The following is a 15,537-nucleotide window of genomic DNA, read 5'->3' as shown; positions in this document are numbered from 1 at the left end:
ATTTGGTAGTGGTGGGCACAGCCGCACGCGTGCCTGTCATCGCGCTTATTGCAAGCCATGTGGGAAGGACGCTATGAGAAATTGACTCATCTTGGAGGCTCTGCTGCGGAGTGCAGTAGCTTCAAACCATGTGGTTTGGGGGCTGTTTTTACACTTTCGGTGAGTGGTCGCGTCCCCCTGACCGGCCGGCACACAGGCTGCCTGTTGGGGTCACACCTTCGAGGCCAAGGGTTTCGATGTTGTCCACATTCATAGTATTTTGTAATTTTGCCCAGCTGCATGGAATGAAGTTGATCAACTCCATTGATTTGAGCTTCAAGATTATCTATCTTGATAAGTGGTAATCCGATACCAGGTACAGGACAGGCGTGATAGTCAGTGTGAATGTGGTCGCTTTAAATCTAGTGGAGGAGGGAGCATAGACTGTGCCGCACTGACTGAATGTATTGCACACGAAATATATAGGTGTGTGTGTGGGGGGGGGGGGGTGGGCTTCGAAACATGCCAGACGGATCTGATCACATCCCTGTGCTGCAACACGACACAATTTCCTCCTCCCACCATTCAGTTTAACCAGCCCAATTCATTGCAAGACGACTTGATTTAATTTATTCGCAAAGCACGTTGCCTTGAATTTACGAAGTCAAAGTCGATGTCGCTGGCAGATTGAAACCACACGTGTCGACGACACGTGACGGGTCGAGGCAACTAATACAGGGAGATGATGTAAGACGAAGGTCTTGAGGAAGCCACCAAATGCTGGTACACCCATGCCATACGGCTAGATGGAAAAGAAGTTTAAGAGTATCCTTGCAAACGACAAGAACAACTGTGCGGAAATTTAGTTACAATGCCAACGATTTAGCTAAAGCTCAGGAAGCCTTTTATTAAGTTAAACATAACACATCGAACATTCAGAACTTGAAATTAGGTGTAAGAATTACCCTTTCCCACCCTACTACGGGTTGTACTTCGTTCTCGCCCGTTATGAGAAGGTCTTATGGACGCAGCTGTCACTGCCGATGCTCTTGTTGTGAGATCTTCCAACCATATCAAAGCATGCCTTACAAACACTCCGTCCTCTGACTGACTAGAGGTAACACATTGGCTGGAAAGAAATAAAAAAAAAAGAGGCCTGAGGGTCAAGTTGGATCACAAACACTATTAGTTTGACTTCGCTCTAACGAGAGACAGTGCTATGCGATCAGGATGGGTGTGAGAAGGACTATGTAGGAGCTTTTCTAGGCGATGAGAAGAAAGGTTTTGAGAAGATGGTCGATGGGTCGAACGTGAGCTATACAAAGTGATCTGTAGCTCATATAGTGCTAGTGATTCGGGTCGAAATTCTCTCAGCCGTGGAAGTTATGGGGCCCACTTCTTTCCTCGTCATTGTGACATACGCTATGGTCACGCGCGTTCGGGATGTTGTTCTACGTGCTCCTCATAATTTCGTTGGACTTAACGTGCAAGACATGACTCGGAGTGTGACAAGATTGTGATAATACGACCTTAAAGATGTGGACCAAGCACAACAAGGCAGTGGTTGCCCCGTACCAGGGTGAATTCTGCCGATGGCACCCGTTGAACTTGTCTTCACGCAGATTAGATGCTAGAACTGTTTGTTTCACCATTGCATCGTGACTTCCGAGCGGCATGATGAGTTATAGGCCACACGAGGAACGTGTTTTCGACCTTGTCAGCCGACATTGCCGACCAACGTTGTATGCTGCTTTCGAGCAGAGTCGCACCCATAAACGCACACAGCCGCCGCCACTTTGCCTTGTCATTTGTAATGAAAGAAAAATATTCAGACCACGTAAGGAGACTTGTCTCAATCCATTATTCCCATCATATAGCTAGCATAAAGTTATATTCTCGAGAGACACATTTATGAATGTTATTTGTCTAAGTGGCTGATGTATTCTACAGTGGTATTATCCCAATTCACATTTCTATTGCCCTCCCGGAACTGTGCAACACCGTATCTCGCCTCTGAATTCTCCTCGAACATGTTTTGGAATAAGTCTAGAGCTAAAGTGTCCATCGCGTGATCATCGGCAACGGCCTCCGCGAGCAACTTTTTGATGTTCGTGGATGCCTGGGGTGCGACGAGCATCAAATCCGACAATAACCCTTCGAGGGCATTATCCAGATCTAATTGGTCCTTTGCGATTCCGTGAATCACCCCGATATTCGATAACGCTTGCGGTTGGACTTTCGTTGCCCTCAACATGGCCATTCTGACCAGGCTGATCCCCCATTCCCGCAACAGATACCGGCACACAACTGCAGGGCACAATCCTAGCTTCGCCTCACTCAGGCAAAAGTAGGCATTTTCCATTGCTAGACGTATGTCGCAGACCATAGCCAAGCCAACGCCTCCGCCGAAGGCTGGTCCGTTGATAACTGCAATCGTCGTCTTTGGACACGTGTCGATAGCCTTGAAGAGATCTTGGAGTGCCGAACCTCGGTATGCGGGTGACGTGAACAAGTCCTCTTGGAGGTGCATTCCAGTGCAGAAGTACCGCCCTCGAGCTGTGAGGATGATACGATGGATTGAACTATCGCTAGAGTATCTCAGAAAAACCGCTGTAAGGTCGATGGTAAGGTCGAGGGTGAGTGCGTTTCCCTGGTTTGGCCGATTCAGAGTTATCATGATCGTTCGGCCCCGTCTGGAAACTTCGTAACCGTCACCATGCTGGACTTTCGCCCAAGAGACGTGGTCTCTAGCAGTCTTGGATTCGGATATAGGCTTGGTCGCATTATTGTAATTGACTGTCGGGTCGTTGGGAAGTAAAGAAAAGACTCGTCCAAAGTGTTCGAAGTAAGGATAGTATCCAGCCGAACCTAGGCTTTGGGCAGCCCAGTTCAAGCCGCGAAGAAATGACATCTTGTTCTGCAATGTTCGTATCAAGTCTTTGCCGAGCCGCTCAATTTCAGATGCTGAATCTTGTAGAGTGATTCAGGAGCTATGTCGAATAAAAAGACCACCGGCCTATGCACCGGCGCTACAGCATGGGGCTGATATGCCGGCAAAACGAGTCAATTTTAGAAGTCCCTAGTCATGTATCGGAAGCATGCCGTAATTTAAACTTTCAGACTATCCGCGGATACCGCGTGCTACCTGGTTATCATGTTACGAGTCGACGATTGCAGATGGCGAAAAATGATGTGCAGCCGAATTCTGAAGCGCCTAGTTTTTGTACCCTGTAAACCTTCTTCAGCTTATGCAGGTCGAGTCACACCTCCGATGATCAACTAAGCAATAAATCTCTTCGATTGCCTCACCTTATCTTCGATCAGGATTGGAATGGTCTGGTCTCAAAATTCCAACACTGGCCCTTTCCAACCTTCTTCGTAGCACATACTTTGTTGGTACTGCTCTTGAACAATACCTACAGAGGCAAATGAATAGGCTTGCTTCTTGGGCAATGGCTATGGATTATCTTCATCGGGCACTTGCCCTATCGGGCGTTGTCGGGCTTGTATATGTAAGTGGCAATCTGTTATATGCCGTGGCGTATGCTGCCAGGGTTCGTCCGTGGCACTGGTAATGTTTTTGCCACCCGAAGTTCATCCGTACTGACACAAACTTCTCTCGCTCAGGTACTGAGTGTTTGCACATATCGACTATGGTTCCATCCTTTATCGAAATACCCTGGACCGGTCCTGGCGAGGCTCAGCAACCTTTACAGCGCCTACTATGCATGGACTGGCGACATTCACGTTGACATGTGGAGGTGTCACGAGAAGTATGGTACGTACGGACCAAGAACTGAATTGTTGATTTGATGCTATTCCAGGGGAATTTTCTATCTGACAGTTGTTAGGGGACTTTGTTCGTTATGCTCCAAATCGGCTCCTCGTCAACACGCCCAGCGGGATGAAAGGTGTGTCAGTTGATCGATTCCCGGCTCTATTTGAAGAAGAAAAAAACAAGGGACACCCATTGACTTCGTTCTGCAAAACAATTAGAGATATATGGACACAACAAGAGTTTCCAGAAGTCAACGGCATACCATGTCATGGTTCATCGGGCCCCAAGCACGTTCACCGCGACGGACCGGAAGCTTCACGCGCAGAAGCGACGCACGCTCAGCCAAGGTTTCTCCGCGACAGCGATCCAGGGCTTTGAGGAGAAGGTCCTGGAGCGTGTCAAGGCTCTAGCGGATCAATTAGCGCCGAAAGAGATTACTGCATCCAAAATGGAGAATGAATGGTCGCCCGCACACGACATGTCGAAGTGGGCAAGTTATCTTGCTATTGATGTCATACTGGGCATTATCTTTGGAAGAAACGTGAACTTGATCCAATCGCCAGAGTACAGATTCGTTACGAAATGCATAGAAGATTGCAACATTCGCACCGGTGTCCTATTCCAGGCCCGGGAGCTGACGACCCGTCGAATAGACCGGTGGTTGTTTAAAGGCTCAATCAACTCTCGCAACAGATTCATTCCTTTCATCAGTACTTTGCTGAAGTCTCGAATGCAATCTTCAACGACGAGACAGAACGATATTTTCTCTATACTGCTCGACCCCAAGGGCACCGAAGATGACATGAGGACAGAGAACTTCCCAAGTCTGTCAGAGTTGGGGGGAGAGTGCACGACCTTGTTGATGGCAGGTTCGGAAACCACTTCAACAGCCATCTCAGCAACCTTGTTCTACATGATGAGAAACCCTGCGGTTTACGAAAAAGCAGTTCGCGAGGTCAGAGAGCAGTTTTCGCATTCCGAAGCCAACGTCCGTCTAGGAACTGCACTCAACTCGTGCACATACCTCCGCGCATGCTTAGACGAAAGCCTTCGGCTGTCACCGCCCGCTGCAAGCGCGCAGTGGCGCGGTGTCCTCGCCGATGTCATGGTCGACGGGCGGCCTGTTCCGGCTGGCTGTGACGTGGGTACATCCCTCTATGCCATCCAACGCCATCCAGCCTATTTCGACCAATCTTCAGTCTTTCAGCCGGAGCGATGGACGGAGAGCGATGACGTCTTAGCCCTTGAACGAGCTCAGAGTGCCTTCTCTCCATTTCTTCTCGGCCCTAGAAGTTGCGTTGCTAAACCGCTTGCGGTTGCCGAGGCAATGTTGACGCTCGCCACGTTATTATGCCGTTTCGACATGAAATTAGCCGAAGGGCCAGACGGAGAGATTGGCGGCGGGGGATGTCAAGGTGCAGTGTATGGAAGGCATAGGAAGGACGAGTATCAGCTTTGGGAACATGTCGCTGCGGTCAAATTTGGACCCTTGATTCGATTCCGGGAACGCAAATGAGCCAAGTTTCCGCGACCGGAAGCTGATTGCATAATTTGTGACACCTTCTACAACCATGTCTGCTAGCTTGCATCTAGATAGCTGAGCAAGATAAGTGAGAAGCTCGTGTTTCGAAACTATCTCTCCTTTGCCGTTCCAACAGAATCCCTTGTCGTTTCGTATCCAAGTCTCTGTCAATCACGCCTTGTCAGGTCCCTAGCATTCTAGAGATTACAGTGCGCTTTACGCTTCCGCGTTGTGTCTTAGTTCTTTGGTGATCGCCCTTCTTTTGACACAAACATTAGAAATCCGAGCTTCTTATCTGAACTCTATACAATTCGTCTTCATATTCCAAACTAAGACTTTTGTTTCACATGTCGTACGGACTGCTAGTGTCCACTCGTTCACACCGCCCTAACATTAAGCTTTGCTAGGTACATAAATCGGCCCCTTATCCCTGGGCCTCCATGACTCCGTTCCCTGTTGATGCGGCACCTAACTTTCAGTCGCATTGGCGTTGCCAGCGGCATAGCTGCCTTAGTTTATAGAGCACGGGCGTGCTTGCAGCTCAATGCTCGTTGTCTTTGAACTTGTCTGCATTCCTCAAACCAGCTCTTCTGTCCTATCTTATCACGGTGATCGAGCTCCAGATATGGGCAGTTTCGGGGCCTTCGGGTCCACCACCCCCTTTGCTGAGCCGCTATGGTACTCACGGACAGACAACCCAAACTACACAGATTCCCACAGGCGGCTAAGGCAGGCTATCCGCCACTATGTCGACACCGAGATAGTTCCATTTGTATCTGAGTGGGAGGAGAAAGGTGCTGTTCCGCCAAATGTGAGATCAAATGCCAGTTCCCGAATGGCACATGTTTATTCCCTCAGCCTCGCTGAGGTGCTCTTAATTCACTAATCGGGTCCACGTAGGCACTCAAACGCCATTCCGATCTAGGATACACGGCTGTCTCACTCGACCCCTCTGCTCTAGGCAGACACCTTCCTGAGACAACAACGTTGCCAGGTGATGTCGCTCCAAACGAGTGGGACAGCTTCCATGATCTCATCGCCATGGATGAGATGGCACGCTGTGGGTCGCTGGGGACCATATGGGCTTTAGGATGTGGCAACTCGATTGGATGCCCCCCTGTTATTCAATTCGGAACTGAAGAACAAAAGTCCAAGTGGCTGCCGCCTGTCGTCCGAGGCGAGGCGAGATTCTGCTTGGGTTGCACTGAGCCACAGGGTGAGTGAGAAAGATGGTCTCAGACTGATAGTTCACTCTACGCGGTTTTATCCAGTCTTCTCTTCGTTCCCTTGCTGTGATTCTCGCCCCTGCTTTGTACCCTTAGACGTCGAGTCTGGTCAACTGATTACGCTGCTGTTAGCTGGATCTGATGTTGCTGGCATTGTGACTACAGCCGAGCAAAAAGGAGATGTCTTCGTGGTCAATGGCATGAAAAAATGGGTCACTAATGGCATGACCGCTGACTACTGTACGGCTGTGGTCCGAACGGGGGGTCCTGGAAAAGATGGCATTTCAGTCTTGGTGATCCCTCTCGACTCGAAGGGCGTCACTCGGAGCGAGATTCGCAACTCTGGGGTCGAATTAAGTGGTAAGATTGAGACTCTAAATGTGGTGACCAACGTCAAATATAAGAACCTGTTGATTAACGGCTTCAAAGGTTGCGCCACTCTCGGCTTTGAAAACGTGGAGGTACCTACCAAGAACATAGTTGGCGAGCTGAACCGGGGTTTCCGACTCATCATGACATGTGAGTATCACTCTCGTCGACGACCATTTCCCGGTCTCGATGGGCAGAGACACGAAGCGCAATAGAAATTACTGTCTTACTCATCTATGCAGGTTTCAATCACGAGCGACTTTGGATCGCAAGCAACTGCCTTCGTCTGGCTCGAGTATGCGTTGAGGACGCATACCAGCATGCCATCACCCGCCACACATTTGGAAAGCCCCTGATCGAGCGTCAGGTTATCCGGCTCAAATTCGCGAATATTGGCATGCAGGTCACAAGTACGTATGCACTAATCGAGTCATTAGTCCAGCTTTGCAACAGAACCCGCTTGCAGGGCGGGGATGAGGCTGGCACACCCATCGGCGGCCTATGCGCACTGACCAAGGTCAATGCCGCGAGGGCACTCGAGCTCGCAGTGAGAGAATGTCAGCAGATCATGGGTGCATTGGGATACACCCGTGGCGGCCCTGGCGACCGCATCGAGCGAATTAGTAGAGACATGCGCGTGCTTGTCATTGGCGGAGGCAGCGACGAAATACTGAGTGAGATGTGTCTCATGCAGGAAAGCAAAGATTTGCAGAAAATTATGTCATCGACTCGAACCTAGCAGATAAAGGACCGCATCAAGATGGAAGAAGGACCACAACGTGGCGAGGAAAAACACGTCGAAAGCAGGCACAATTAAGCAACTGAACATGTAATTGATAAAAACAAGCAAGCCTTTCCTGGTCAGTACTGGGAAATCTTGAAAAGGGAAGCTTTTCTTACATTTGGATGGGTATTCAACAGAAAAGAGAACACAAGTAATCGCAACACATCGAAAACTATATGCTCTCGATTATCTAAATTTGTGCAGGGAAACAGTGTCAAGATAACAAATGTTGTTAGCTGCTCTCACGATAATTTCCCAATTACCTGGTTTGTGCTGGGTGCCAGTAGATGAGGTCGGGAGATCAAAGATTGGTGCGCTGATTATAGTCGTTAGGTATAATTTGCGACTCGAGCCCCAATACCTTCACGCGTCGAAGACAGAGATTGATGAGCACCGTCTTGCGTACTAAGTGGGAATACAAGCTTTTGTGGATGAACTTATAGCAGCGCAAGCTTGCTTAGATCTTCCAGGGGGCATTCAAGTCGGGCGGCATTCTCTTCGACAGAGCCGCTGGCTAGACCGAAATATCCGCCTTCAGCTTTGTGCTGGGCTAGCAGCAGCATTGTAGGATTTTGAATGCTTGTAATTCAATCTACAAGTGTGTACTAACATACAAAGTTTCCATTCCTATGATATAATACAATAAAATCGTGTTAAGGTGTTAGAAAAGAAGATTTATAGTAAACCATGCGGTATAGACGGAGTAAGTGGATCGAATAGGGGTAGGACCCACTTGTGGTCGACCAGAATCTTTGTGGTCATCAGAATCCAAGGAACAATCACTGTCGGTGGTCCATCCGCCAATTTTCCTATAGTCCTCTCGTACGTGGCCTTCCGATTCAAAGATTTTGCGGCTGTGCGAGCTCAAAACCTGACTATCGTGGTCTGGTCGGGAATGCTGTAGAATTTGCTGTACTTATCAATTGTGGGAAGTATCAAGTCGCGCTTCACCAGGAACGCTTTGCAATTTGCGACAATGGGCTCAGATGCCGTGTCGATGCTTGTGTGTTGGGCATAACCGAGAACCGTCGTATCCCACGGAAGCGTCTTCACACGGACCTTTGGGTTGTTCTCTGGACTATAGCCCTTGTTGACCTCAAGACAATCTCAGGGGCTCCGACGGTCGGCAGTTAGGATATGGTGGCATCAAGACCACTCTTTCGATAGACGGACCTGCTGAGGACTTCAGCTTCCCGGCATCAAACCCCGGCATTAGAAGGATGAAGTGGCCGATAGTCCTCTCAGTGGCAAAAGCGGAGTTGCATAGAAGCCAACAAAATGAGATGGAATTTCGACGCTAGCAAGACAGCAATGTGGGGCTGTCTTAATTCGACGTCTCCAGCAGTGACTGGCTTGAACGCAGTGTACAACAGGCGGTGGCCTTCGAACTTTGTAGCTTTGACTTTTTGTGCAATCACAGTGCAAGCGGCATCTGATGTTACCGAGATCAGACTGCAGTGTGCCATTAGCGCCATAGTCACCCACCATCGGCCCAGGCACACAGCGTTTCTTGGCGGAAGCTTACATGGCGGGCGGCCGTGTACTCAGACTACTGCAGGTCGAGCATGGATGAACTGCAATATTATGGGATGATATCGGCCTTTAAGGTGTCATCACCCTGAAAGTTCGTGAGCATCTCTAAATTGTGGAAGGTATTGCAGCCTAGTTCGGTGCTAAGGGGAAGACGTGTACCCGAAAGGTAGTTTGCAATGGCGGCCCGAACTCATGCTCGTTCTCATATAAAGAGTGAGTGATCGCATCGTATGCGATGAAATAGGCCATTGAGGGGTAGAAGAAGATGACAGCGAGAACCGACTGAAACCAACCAGGTAACTGCACCGCATTTGCTGTAATAGCCAGTGAGATGCCTCCTTTTTCTCTTCAGCTGCTATGCGCAGCACTGGCTGTTGCGCTTTCAGCGGCTTATCACAACCCAATACGCTATCCAGGACCGGACCCGTCCATGGTCTACGTTGATGGTAGCTACTTCATGACCCACACCTCAGACACACACATCGAGATGTCCAAAGCCAACACTCTGGATGCCCTTGTATTTGGAGAGACCAAGACTATATGGGAGGATACCAACGTCACCCGCAGTGCTCACATGTGGGCACCAGAGATACATCATATCGACGACACCTGGTACATGCTGTACTCTTCGTGCCACGCGAATCAAACGTGCTGTGATACCTGCATGACGCGTATTTTAAGAGGTTGTGATGGTTCCAACCCATTTGATTGTGATTACGAGTTTTTAGCAGACCTCGTGCCTCCGCCGGGAAGACGCGGTGGACCGGAGAAGAACCTGACCTTTTCCATCGACGGAACGTCAGTTTGACCCCACAAAACAAGCGCTTATGTCCAGCTTTTCAATCCCTGACTCCAAGTCCTCAGATATCTGGAAGTGCCAAATTACGGACGATATCACGTCGTGAGCGCGATGGATGAGAATAACGACCAGTCCATCCAAATTACGAAGCTGGACACAGATTCATGGACAGTCGAGGGTTGGAATATCATCTCGCAGCCTGACCGACCGGTGAGTTTAGAGCCTCCAAAAGCACGAAAATTCCCGGATCATGGGTAGAATCAGTGGCTGATGAATAAAAGTGGGAGCAAAACTTGACGAACTTCCAAGGTAACGTGACTGGCGTTCCATATGCACTGAACGAAGGGCCACACGTATGTCAGAGTGACCCCTGGAGAGGAACTATTCGAGTATTCACACTAAGTGTCCTCCGTAGCCACTTTACTACCAAGATAACATCTGGCTGACATACTCGGGTTCTTTCTGCGGGACCCCAAACTACGCCCTCGGACTGCTGCATTACTTGGGCGGTGACCCTCTGGATAAGTCTTCATGGCACAAGACTGGCCCCGTTCTTACACAGGCCAACGGGAACTTTGGCACGGGCCATAACTGCATCTTTTTGTCTCCGGATGGCACGGAAATCTGGGTAAGTCAGATTACTTGTTAAAGAGTTTCCTCTGCGACCCTGGCTTCAACGCTCCTTAGTAGACGGGGAATCCTGATGGCTGATACATATGGGATGAAGAATGCTTTCCACGCAACGGTCAACCCTGCAGGCTCATGTGGCGACGACCGGTTCACCATGGCTCAGAAAATAGAGTTCCAGGGAAATGATACACCGAGCTTTGGCATCCCTCAGCCACTTGGTCAAATGCTGACACCACCTAGTGGAGAATAAGGAGCTCGCCAGGATGTAACAGAATTCTAAACAATGAATCTAGAGTATGCCTACTTGTAGACATATTTGCGGGCACTCAAATGTGTCCAGATGCATGTGTTTGAATTTAGCTCGTAGCGCACTGTTGAACCGAGTGCCTTCTCGTCTTCGACCCTGAACCCGCTGCCTCCTCCTCTAGCCCGAACCGACCACCTCATGCCCCAGCTTGAGACACTGATCAATATTTCAGGCTCAGCTATTAGTCTTAGTGATTCACTTCTCTTTGTCTCTTGCTGCTAAAGGGAATAGTAGCATGATTGTACTATTCCTGGCATCGATGAGTTCCAAAAATGGCTTATTGTCCAGGAGTCAGAGAGCCGCGTGGCGCGAGAATGCGCAAGCATTCGTCGTAGCGTGACCGGAATCAATTGGCCTGGAAAGGAGTCATTGACTCCGGAGTAGTCTCGGGGCCGATGGAAAGTTTTGAATTCGCGGAGAACAGCCGCGATGATAAGACGCATCTGGTAGTTAGCCATGTTGCCGCCAGGGCACCATCGAGCACCCAAACCAAAGGGGGCCGTGAGGCGGCAGACTTCAGCCAGTCCGTCCTCTTCCACCGATCTGGGCGGGTCGAAACAATCATAGCATAGTTTGGAAATGGGTGGGTGGTCACGACCGTGCCTGCAGGGATGTCGTAGCCAAGAAATCCGATGCTTTTCTTGGGCACGACTCGGCTCCCAGTCAATGCAACGGGAGGGCGGAACCGCAGGCCCTCGCTGACACATGCGCCCAACAGCTTAAGATTTTCAAGATTATTCTTATCCGTAGTGGTGCGCAGCTCGTTGTACACGCTCTGCTGAAGGCTAGTATCTTTAGCCAGCTCATAGAACATGGGTGCCAGGGCAGATTAGGTGGCCTCTGTAGTAGCGAGGATTCGACCTGCGATTTCGGTGCTGCTCTCGTTGTGTGACCATTGATTGCCCTTTCCTTGCTTCTTTATCAGAGTCAATCAAATATTAGAACCTCATCAGGGTCTGCAGGGTCGGCTTTCTTCACCTTGTTGGCGATGTTCTCGCCCAATTCGAACAGCAGCTCACCGGACCTTATTCGAAATCTCGCGTGGCTAAAAGGACTGACCCTCAGTAACTCAAAGGTCCAGTTAGGGAGACACAAACTCCATACCACTAGGGAATTGCATTCCCCAACAATTCAGGGGGGGTCCTCTGGCTCAACTTTTGTCTGTGAGCCCGCCATGACGACTTGGGAGTTCAGCAGAGTGGCGATACCAATGTGATGAGCAACCTCCTGGCATATCGCCCTAGGGCGCGCCTAGGTTGCGAATCATAGTTTTGATGTTGTCTTCAAAGATGGGGTGCCAGTATCTTATTGATTTGGTGGTAGTGGTGACCACGACAGGCCGAAGTCGTTCACGTTCAACGTCATTTTGAGGGTAGCTGACAATTCATTCATGGCCTCCAATGCGGCTACGATAAGTTAGCTGCGAGAGGCTCAGAACAAGGAGAATTATATGCGTACAGCGCTCGAATCGCCTTGGGAGCTGTGTCGATGTCCTATCGAGTGAACAGCGCCTGCAGCAACAGAGAGTCGTTGATCAGGACCATTTTCGGGTTTTTACGTACTACAAGTCGATATCGGCGGAGCAGGTCATCGGCCGTGAAAGATAATCGGCCGTGAAAGATAATCGGCCGTGAAAGATAATCGGCCGTGAAAGATAATCGGCCGTGCCACCGCTGCCAGCGAATCCAAAGAGAGCTTGCTGCAGGAAACCAGGGACCAGGACCAGGAACTTTCTTTAACGCGTGTAACCTGGAGAAGTAGATCATTCTGCCTGTGTCCAGCAAAATGAAGACGAAGATAAGAGCCAACATCGCATAGAGTCGGCTGGGGCCCGTTGGGGCGAGAAGTGTATCAAGCATCTTGGCGTTAGCGTTTACAAATATACTCAAGAAACAAGATGAGAAATAAAAAAAGAAAGACCTCTGCGACACCCACATAATAGCTAGGTCCTCGAAGAGCCTCTTTATAGGCGGCTGAGCCCGGCAAGTCCGGCTTATACGGATATTGGGGGAATATGCCCCCATAAGATATGCGTGCCAAGCACGTACAGGAAGGTTCATCCATGCCTTTGGAGAAAATAATAGCGACGAATGAGACAGGATATCAACCAATGCCACCCGATTTGAGTCTCCTTGCTTTGATGATACCGCTGCGTCCCCGCAGAGTCCAGGCATGTTTAGTTTAGGTGGGCTTGATGAATTTTCTCCAGCTGGCATTCAAGTTATATCGAGAGCAGCCAGGAATCTAGATCAACGGTAAAGATCTGTTGTAAACATTGGGCAGTGTTACTAGGTGCGCTGCGCCAATAGAATGATGGTCTTCTGATTACCGTACAACCAAGGTCCACAAAACCAGTCACGAGATGCAGCGGGAGAATCGGCATCGGTTGGGCTCCTATGCGCTCTGGGGATCTGTCTCGGGGACTTGGCTGTTCGAGATCTCGCTCTGAAAAGAGAGTTTTTTGTGGTCTCATTCCGGCAGTAATACCTCCATGGCCGCTGCGATTGATTTTGAAGATAACAGCTTCTCCCTGCCCGTGCTTATCAAGGTCACGTAAACTTACTTCTACCCGAACTAAGGCAGCTGACGCTCGAGGAAGCAAGTTGTTTCGTCCTAGCTGTTGTGGCCCACAAGTGAGGCAAATCATGGAAAAATATCGCGTTGACCTAGGCAACGTCATACGCTCGGTAAGCTTAATGTTGACGGTAGTTGAATTTATATATGGTCTGCGTTCCTTGACACGGCAGGTGTGGGATTTTGCAGGACACGATAGAGCTGTTATTGCTTCTGTGAAAGGCACCGAAGAAGAAAAATTCATTCACCTGCCGACGTCGTTGTTTGAATTATTCCTATTTAAGAGTTTATATCCGTGCTCGCTTCCATATTTGGAACGACTCAACTATCTAGGCATGATCTGTTGGGTCCGCTTGCTGAGGCTCACTCGAGCACCGTGTCTTTCTCAAATATTCCTGACAACTTCACCGTCATCCTGCCAATCCTGCCATGACTAGGGACACAACGTAGCTCAGAGTAGTATCCAGCCCTGGTAGTCTATAAGGTTTCTGTAAGTCGGGGCAGACACCGTTTCTGTCCAGGATCAACAGGCAGTGATTTCGAGAGAGTACTAGCCAAATTGGGAATGCTTTGAATGAAACAATAAGGCGGCCTGAGACGTGACTGACTTGCATTCTACACTAATGGCCTAAGTAGGCCTCGTCTCGAATCCCCGGCCCAATGAAATGTGGGAGTATGTGTTCACACAACACACGTTCGCTTGTGTGATTTTCCATATTCGCAAAAATGTACTTAAGCAGCAAAATTGGGGGTACAAGAAAACAGATATTCCACATGTGTGCTACAATTTACACTGGCAAAATACTACATAGACGCTAGACTTAGATAACTTTGTTAGTCTACCCGTAAGTCTCGCAGAACCATAGCCATGTCCGAATTTTCACTATTGACTAACTGGAGTCGGATGTTACAGACGTGAGACTGGCAATGGACAGAAGGCACGTGCTGTGTCCAGCGCTCAGATTTAGGTCGAAGTCAATTTCTCACCGCGAATAAAGTTTTTGTTACCCAGCACATGTTAAGGTTTCGGCTATGCGAACATCAGCTCACCAGCCCTCATGATGTTCTAGTGTAGCCTTCAGAGATTGTGCAGCAAGATCTGAAACCCGGAATCTTGTTCATCCCACTGATGCTTAATGCCAAAGCAATCTGATGCGTCAAATCCGATCGTCTGGGTTGCTTTCGATGATCCCATTCTTCAATTCTGGTACACGCTCGCCTCATATTGACGAAATCTTACTTCACCTATCATATTCGTCACACGCAAACACAGCCCTGACACGTCAGGCGGTCCACTGAGGCTGATGTTACGACGCCCAAAGACGCCACCCAGGTAGATTCTAGCCGGTTACTTATTAGATACGTGGCCATTGTTCCCATGAAAAGAAAATTCGTATCAAGAACTCAGCGTATGTGGCAAATTGTTCTGCGGTTTTATTGGTCCATATGGACCCAAGCTACTCAGAGTATCACCTATATGCTCAGCTAGCCGGAAGGGCCGGTGAAGGAGGAGGATCAACGAGTATAGCCTGCGGATCTGCTACGGTACCATCGAAGCCGTATTAGAATGGCCTCTTATGGGTTCTAATTCACTGATCATTTTTTAGAAGCCACACAACCTACTAGAAATTTCGTTCGGAAAATGCGCTCCGTACGCAACAGAGAAAGTCTTCAATCGATCCTTCAACAAGACCTAGAAGTACGCGAGCAGTTTCTCGATCACTTCCTTGTGCATTCACATAGGGGTTGAAAGAAGTCAGCTGTTCGCCTCTCTGCATATGTCTGTGAAACATGGTTAAAGTTACTCAACATTGTATACACCAGCGTGACAAGTAGGTATCCAGGTCCATTAGACCAAGTGCTCGACTGATAAAGTTTCCATCGAATTGTCGGCAGTTCCTCGGCATGAACACTAATGTCATAGCACGATGCTCAAATCAAGGCACTGTTGTGATTGCCATCGGGTTGCATTGCCGATCCTGTTCGTAGCGGCGTTCCTGCATGTCCTCGGCCATCCTATTGGGTTTTCAACCCCT

The 15,537-nt window shown here is 49.2% G+C and overlaps 6 protein-coding genes across 6 annotated transcripts; 3 read left to right on the top strand and 3 right to left on the bottom strand.

The window, feature by feature from the left end:
• Nucleotides 1–1,897: 1,897 nt before the first annotated feature.
• J7T55_014158 (uncharacterized protein) lies at nucleotides 1,898–2,890 on the bottom strand (the record flags this gene model as incomplete). The annotated part of the gene is made up of 1 exon (XM_053132211.1): nucleotides 1,898–2,890. One exon carries the CDS (start codon nucleotides 2,888–2,890, stop codon nucleotides 1,898–1,900), a length of 993 nt encoding a protein of 330 aa, XP_052989759.1.
• Nucleotides 2,891–3,407: 517 nt separating this feature from the next.
• J7T55_014157 (uncharacterized protein) lies at nucleotides 3,408–5,273 on the top strand (the record flags this gene model as incomplete). The annotated part of the gene is made up of 4 exons (XM_053132210.1): nucleotides 3,408–3,491; nucleotides 3,607–3,757; nucleotides 3,831–3,890; nucleotides 3,976–5,273. 4 exons carry the CDS (start codon nucleotides 3,408–3,410, stop codon nucleotides 5,271–5,273), a joined length of 1,593 nt encoding a protein of 530 aa, XP_052989758.1.
• Nucleotides 5,274–5,904: 631 nt separating this feature from the next.
• Nucleotides 5,905–7,613, top strand: J7T55_014156 (uncharacterized protein; the record flags this gene model as incomplete). The annotated part of the gene is made up of 4 exons (XM_053132209.1): nucleotides 5,905–6,090; nucleotides 6,180–6,495; nucleotides 6,602–7,024; nucleotides 7,117–7,613. The coding sequence occupies 4 exons, from the start codon at nucleotides 5,905–5,907 to the stop codon at nucleotides 7,611–7,613; spliced, it is 1,422 nt and encodes a 473-aa protein (XP_052989757.1).
• A 909-nt stretch (nucleotides 7,614–8,522) lies between these two features.
• J7T55_014155 (uncharacterized protein) lies at nucleotides 8,523–8,871 on the bottom strand (the record flags this gene model as incomplete). The annotated part of the gene is made up of 2 exons (XM_053132207.1): nucleotides 8,523–8,764; nucleotides 8,832–8,871. 2 exons carry the CDS (start codon nucleotides 8,869–8,871, stop codon nucleotides 8,523–8,525), a joined length of 282 nt encoding a protein of 93 aa, XP_052989756.1.
• Nucleotides 8,872–9,678: 807 nt separating this feature from the next.
• Nucleotides 9,679–10,870, top strand: J7T55_014154 (uncharacterized protein; the record flags this gene model as incomplete). The annotated part of the gene is made up of 5 exons (XM_053132206.1): nucleotides 9,679–9,989; nucleotides 10,056–10,200; nucleotides 10,272–10,343; nucleotides 10,406–10,618; nucleotides 10,718–10,870. The coding sequence occupies 5 exons, from the start codon at nucleotides 9,679–9,681 to the stop codon at nucleotides 10,868–10,870; spliced, it is 894 nt and encodes a 297-aa protein (XP_052989755.1).
• Nucleotides 10,871–11,273: 403 nt separating this feature from the next.
• Nucleotides 11,274–12,786, bottom strand: J7T55_014153 (uncharacterized protein; the record flags this gene model as incomplete). The annotated part of the gene is made up of 4 exons (XM_053132205.1): nucleotides 11,274–11,702; nucleotides 11,906–11,972; nucleotides 12,386–12,420; nucleotides 12,490–12,786. The coding sequence occupies 4 exons, from the start codon at nucleotides 12,784–12,786 to the stop codon at nucleotides 11,274–11,276; spliced, it is 828 nt and encodes a 275-aa protein (XP_052989754.1).
• Between the last annotated feature and the right edge of the window lie 2,751 nt (nucleotides 12,787–15,537).

This window comes from Diaporthe amygdali, assembly GCF_026229845.1.
Source record: "Diaporthe amygdali strain CAA958 chromosome Unknown NODE_30_length_622097_cov_64_914702, whole genome shotgun sequence".
Taxonomy (NCBI): domain Eukaryota; kingdom Fungi; phylum Ascomycota; class Sordariomycetes; order Diaporthales; family Diaporthaceae; genus Diaporthe; species Diaporthe amygdali.
The sequence above is the reverse complement of the archived record's forward strand: the minus strand, read 5'-3'. Positions and strand labels throughout refer to the sequence as shown.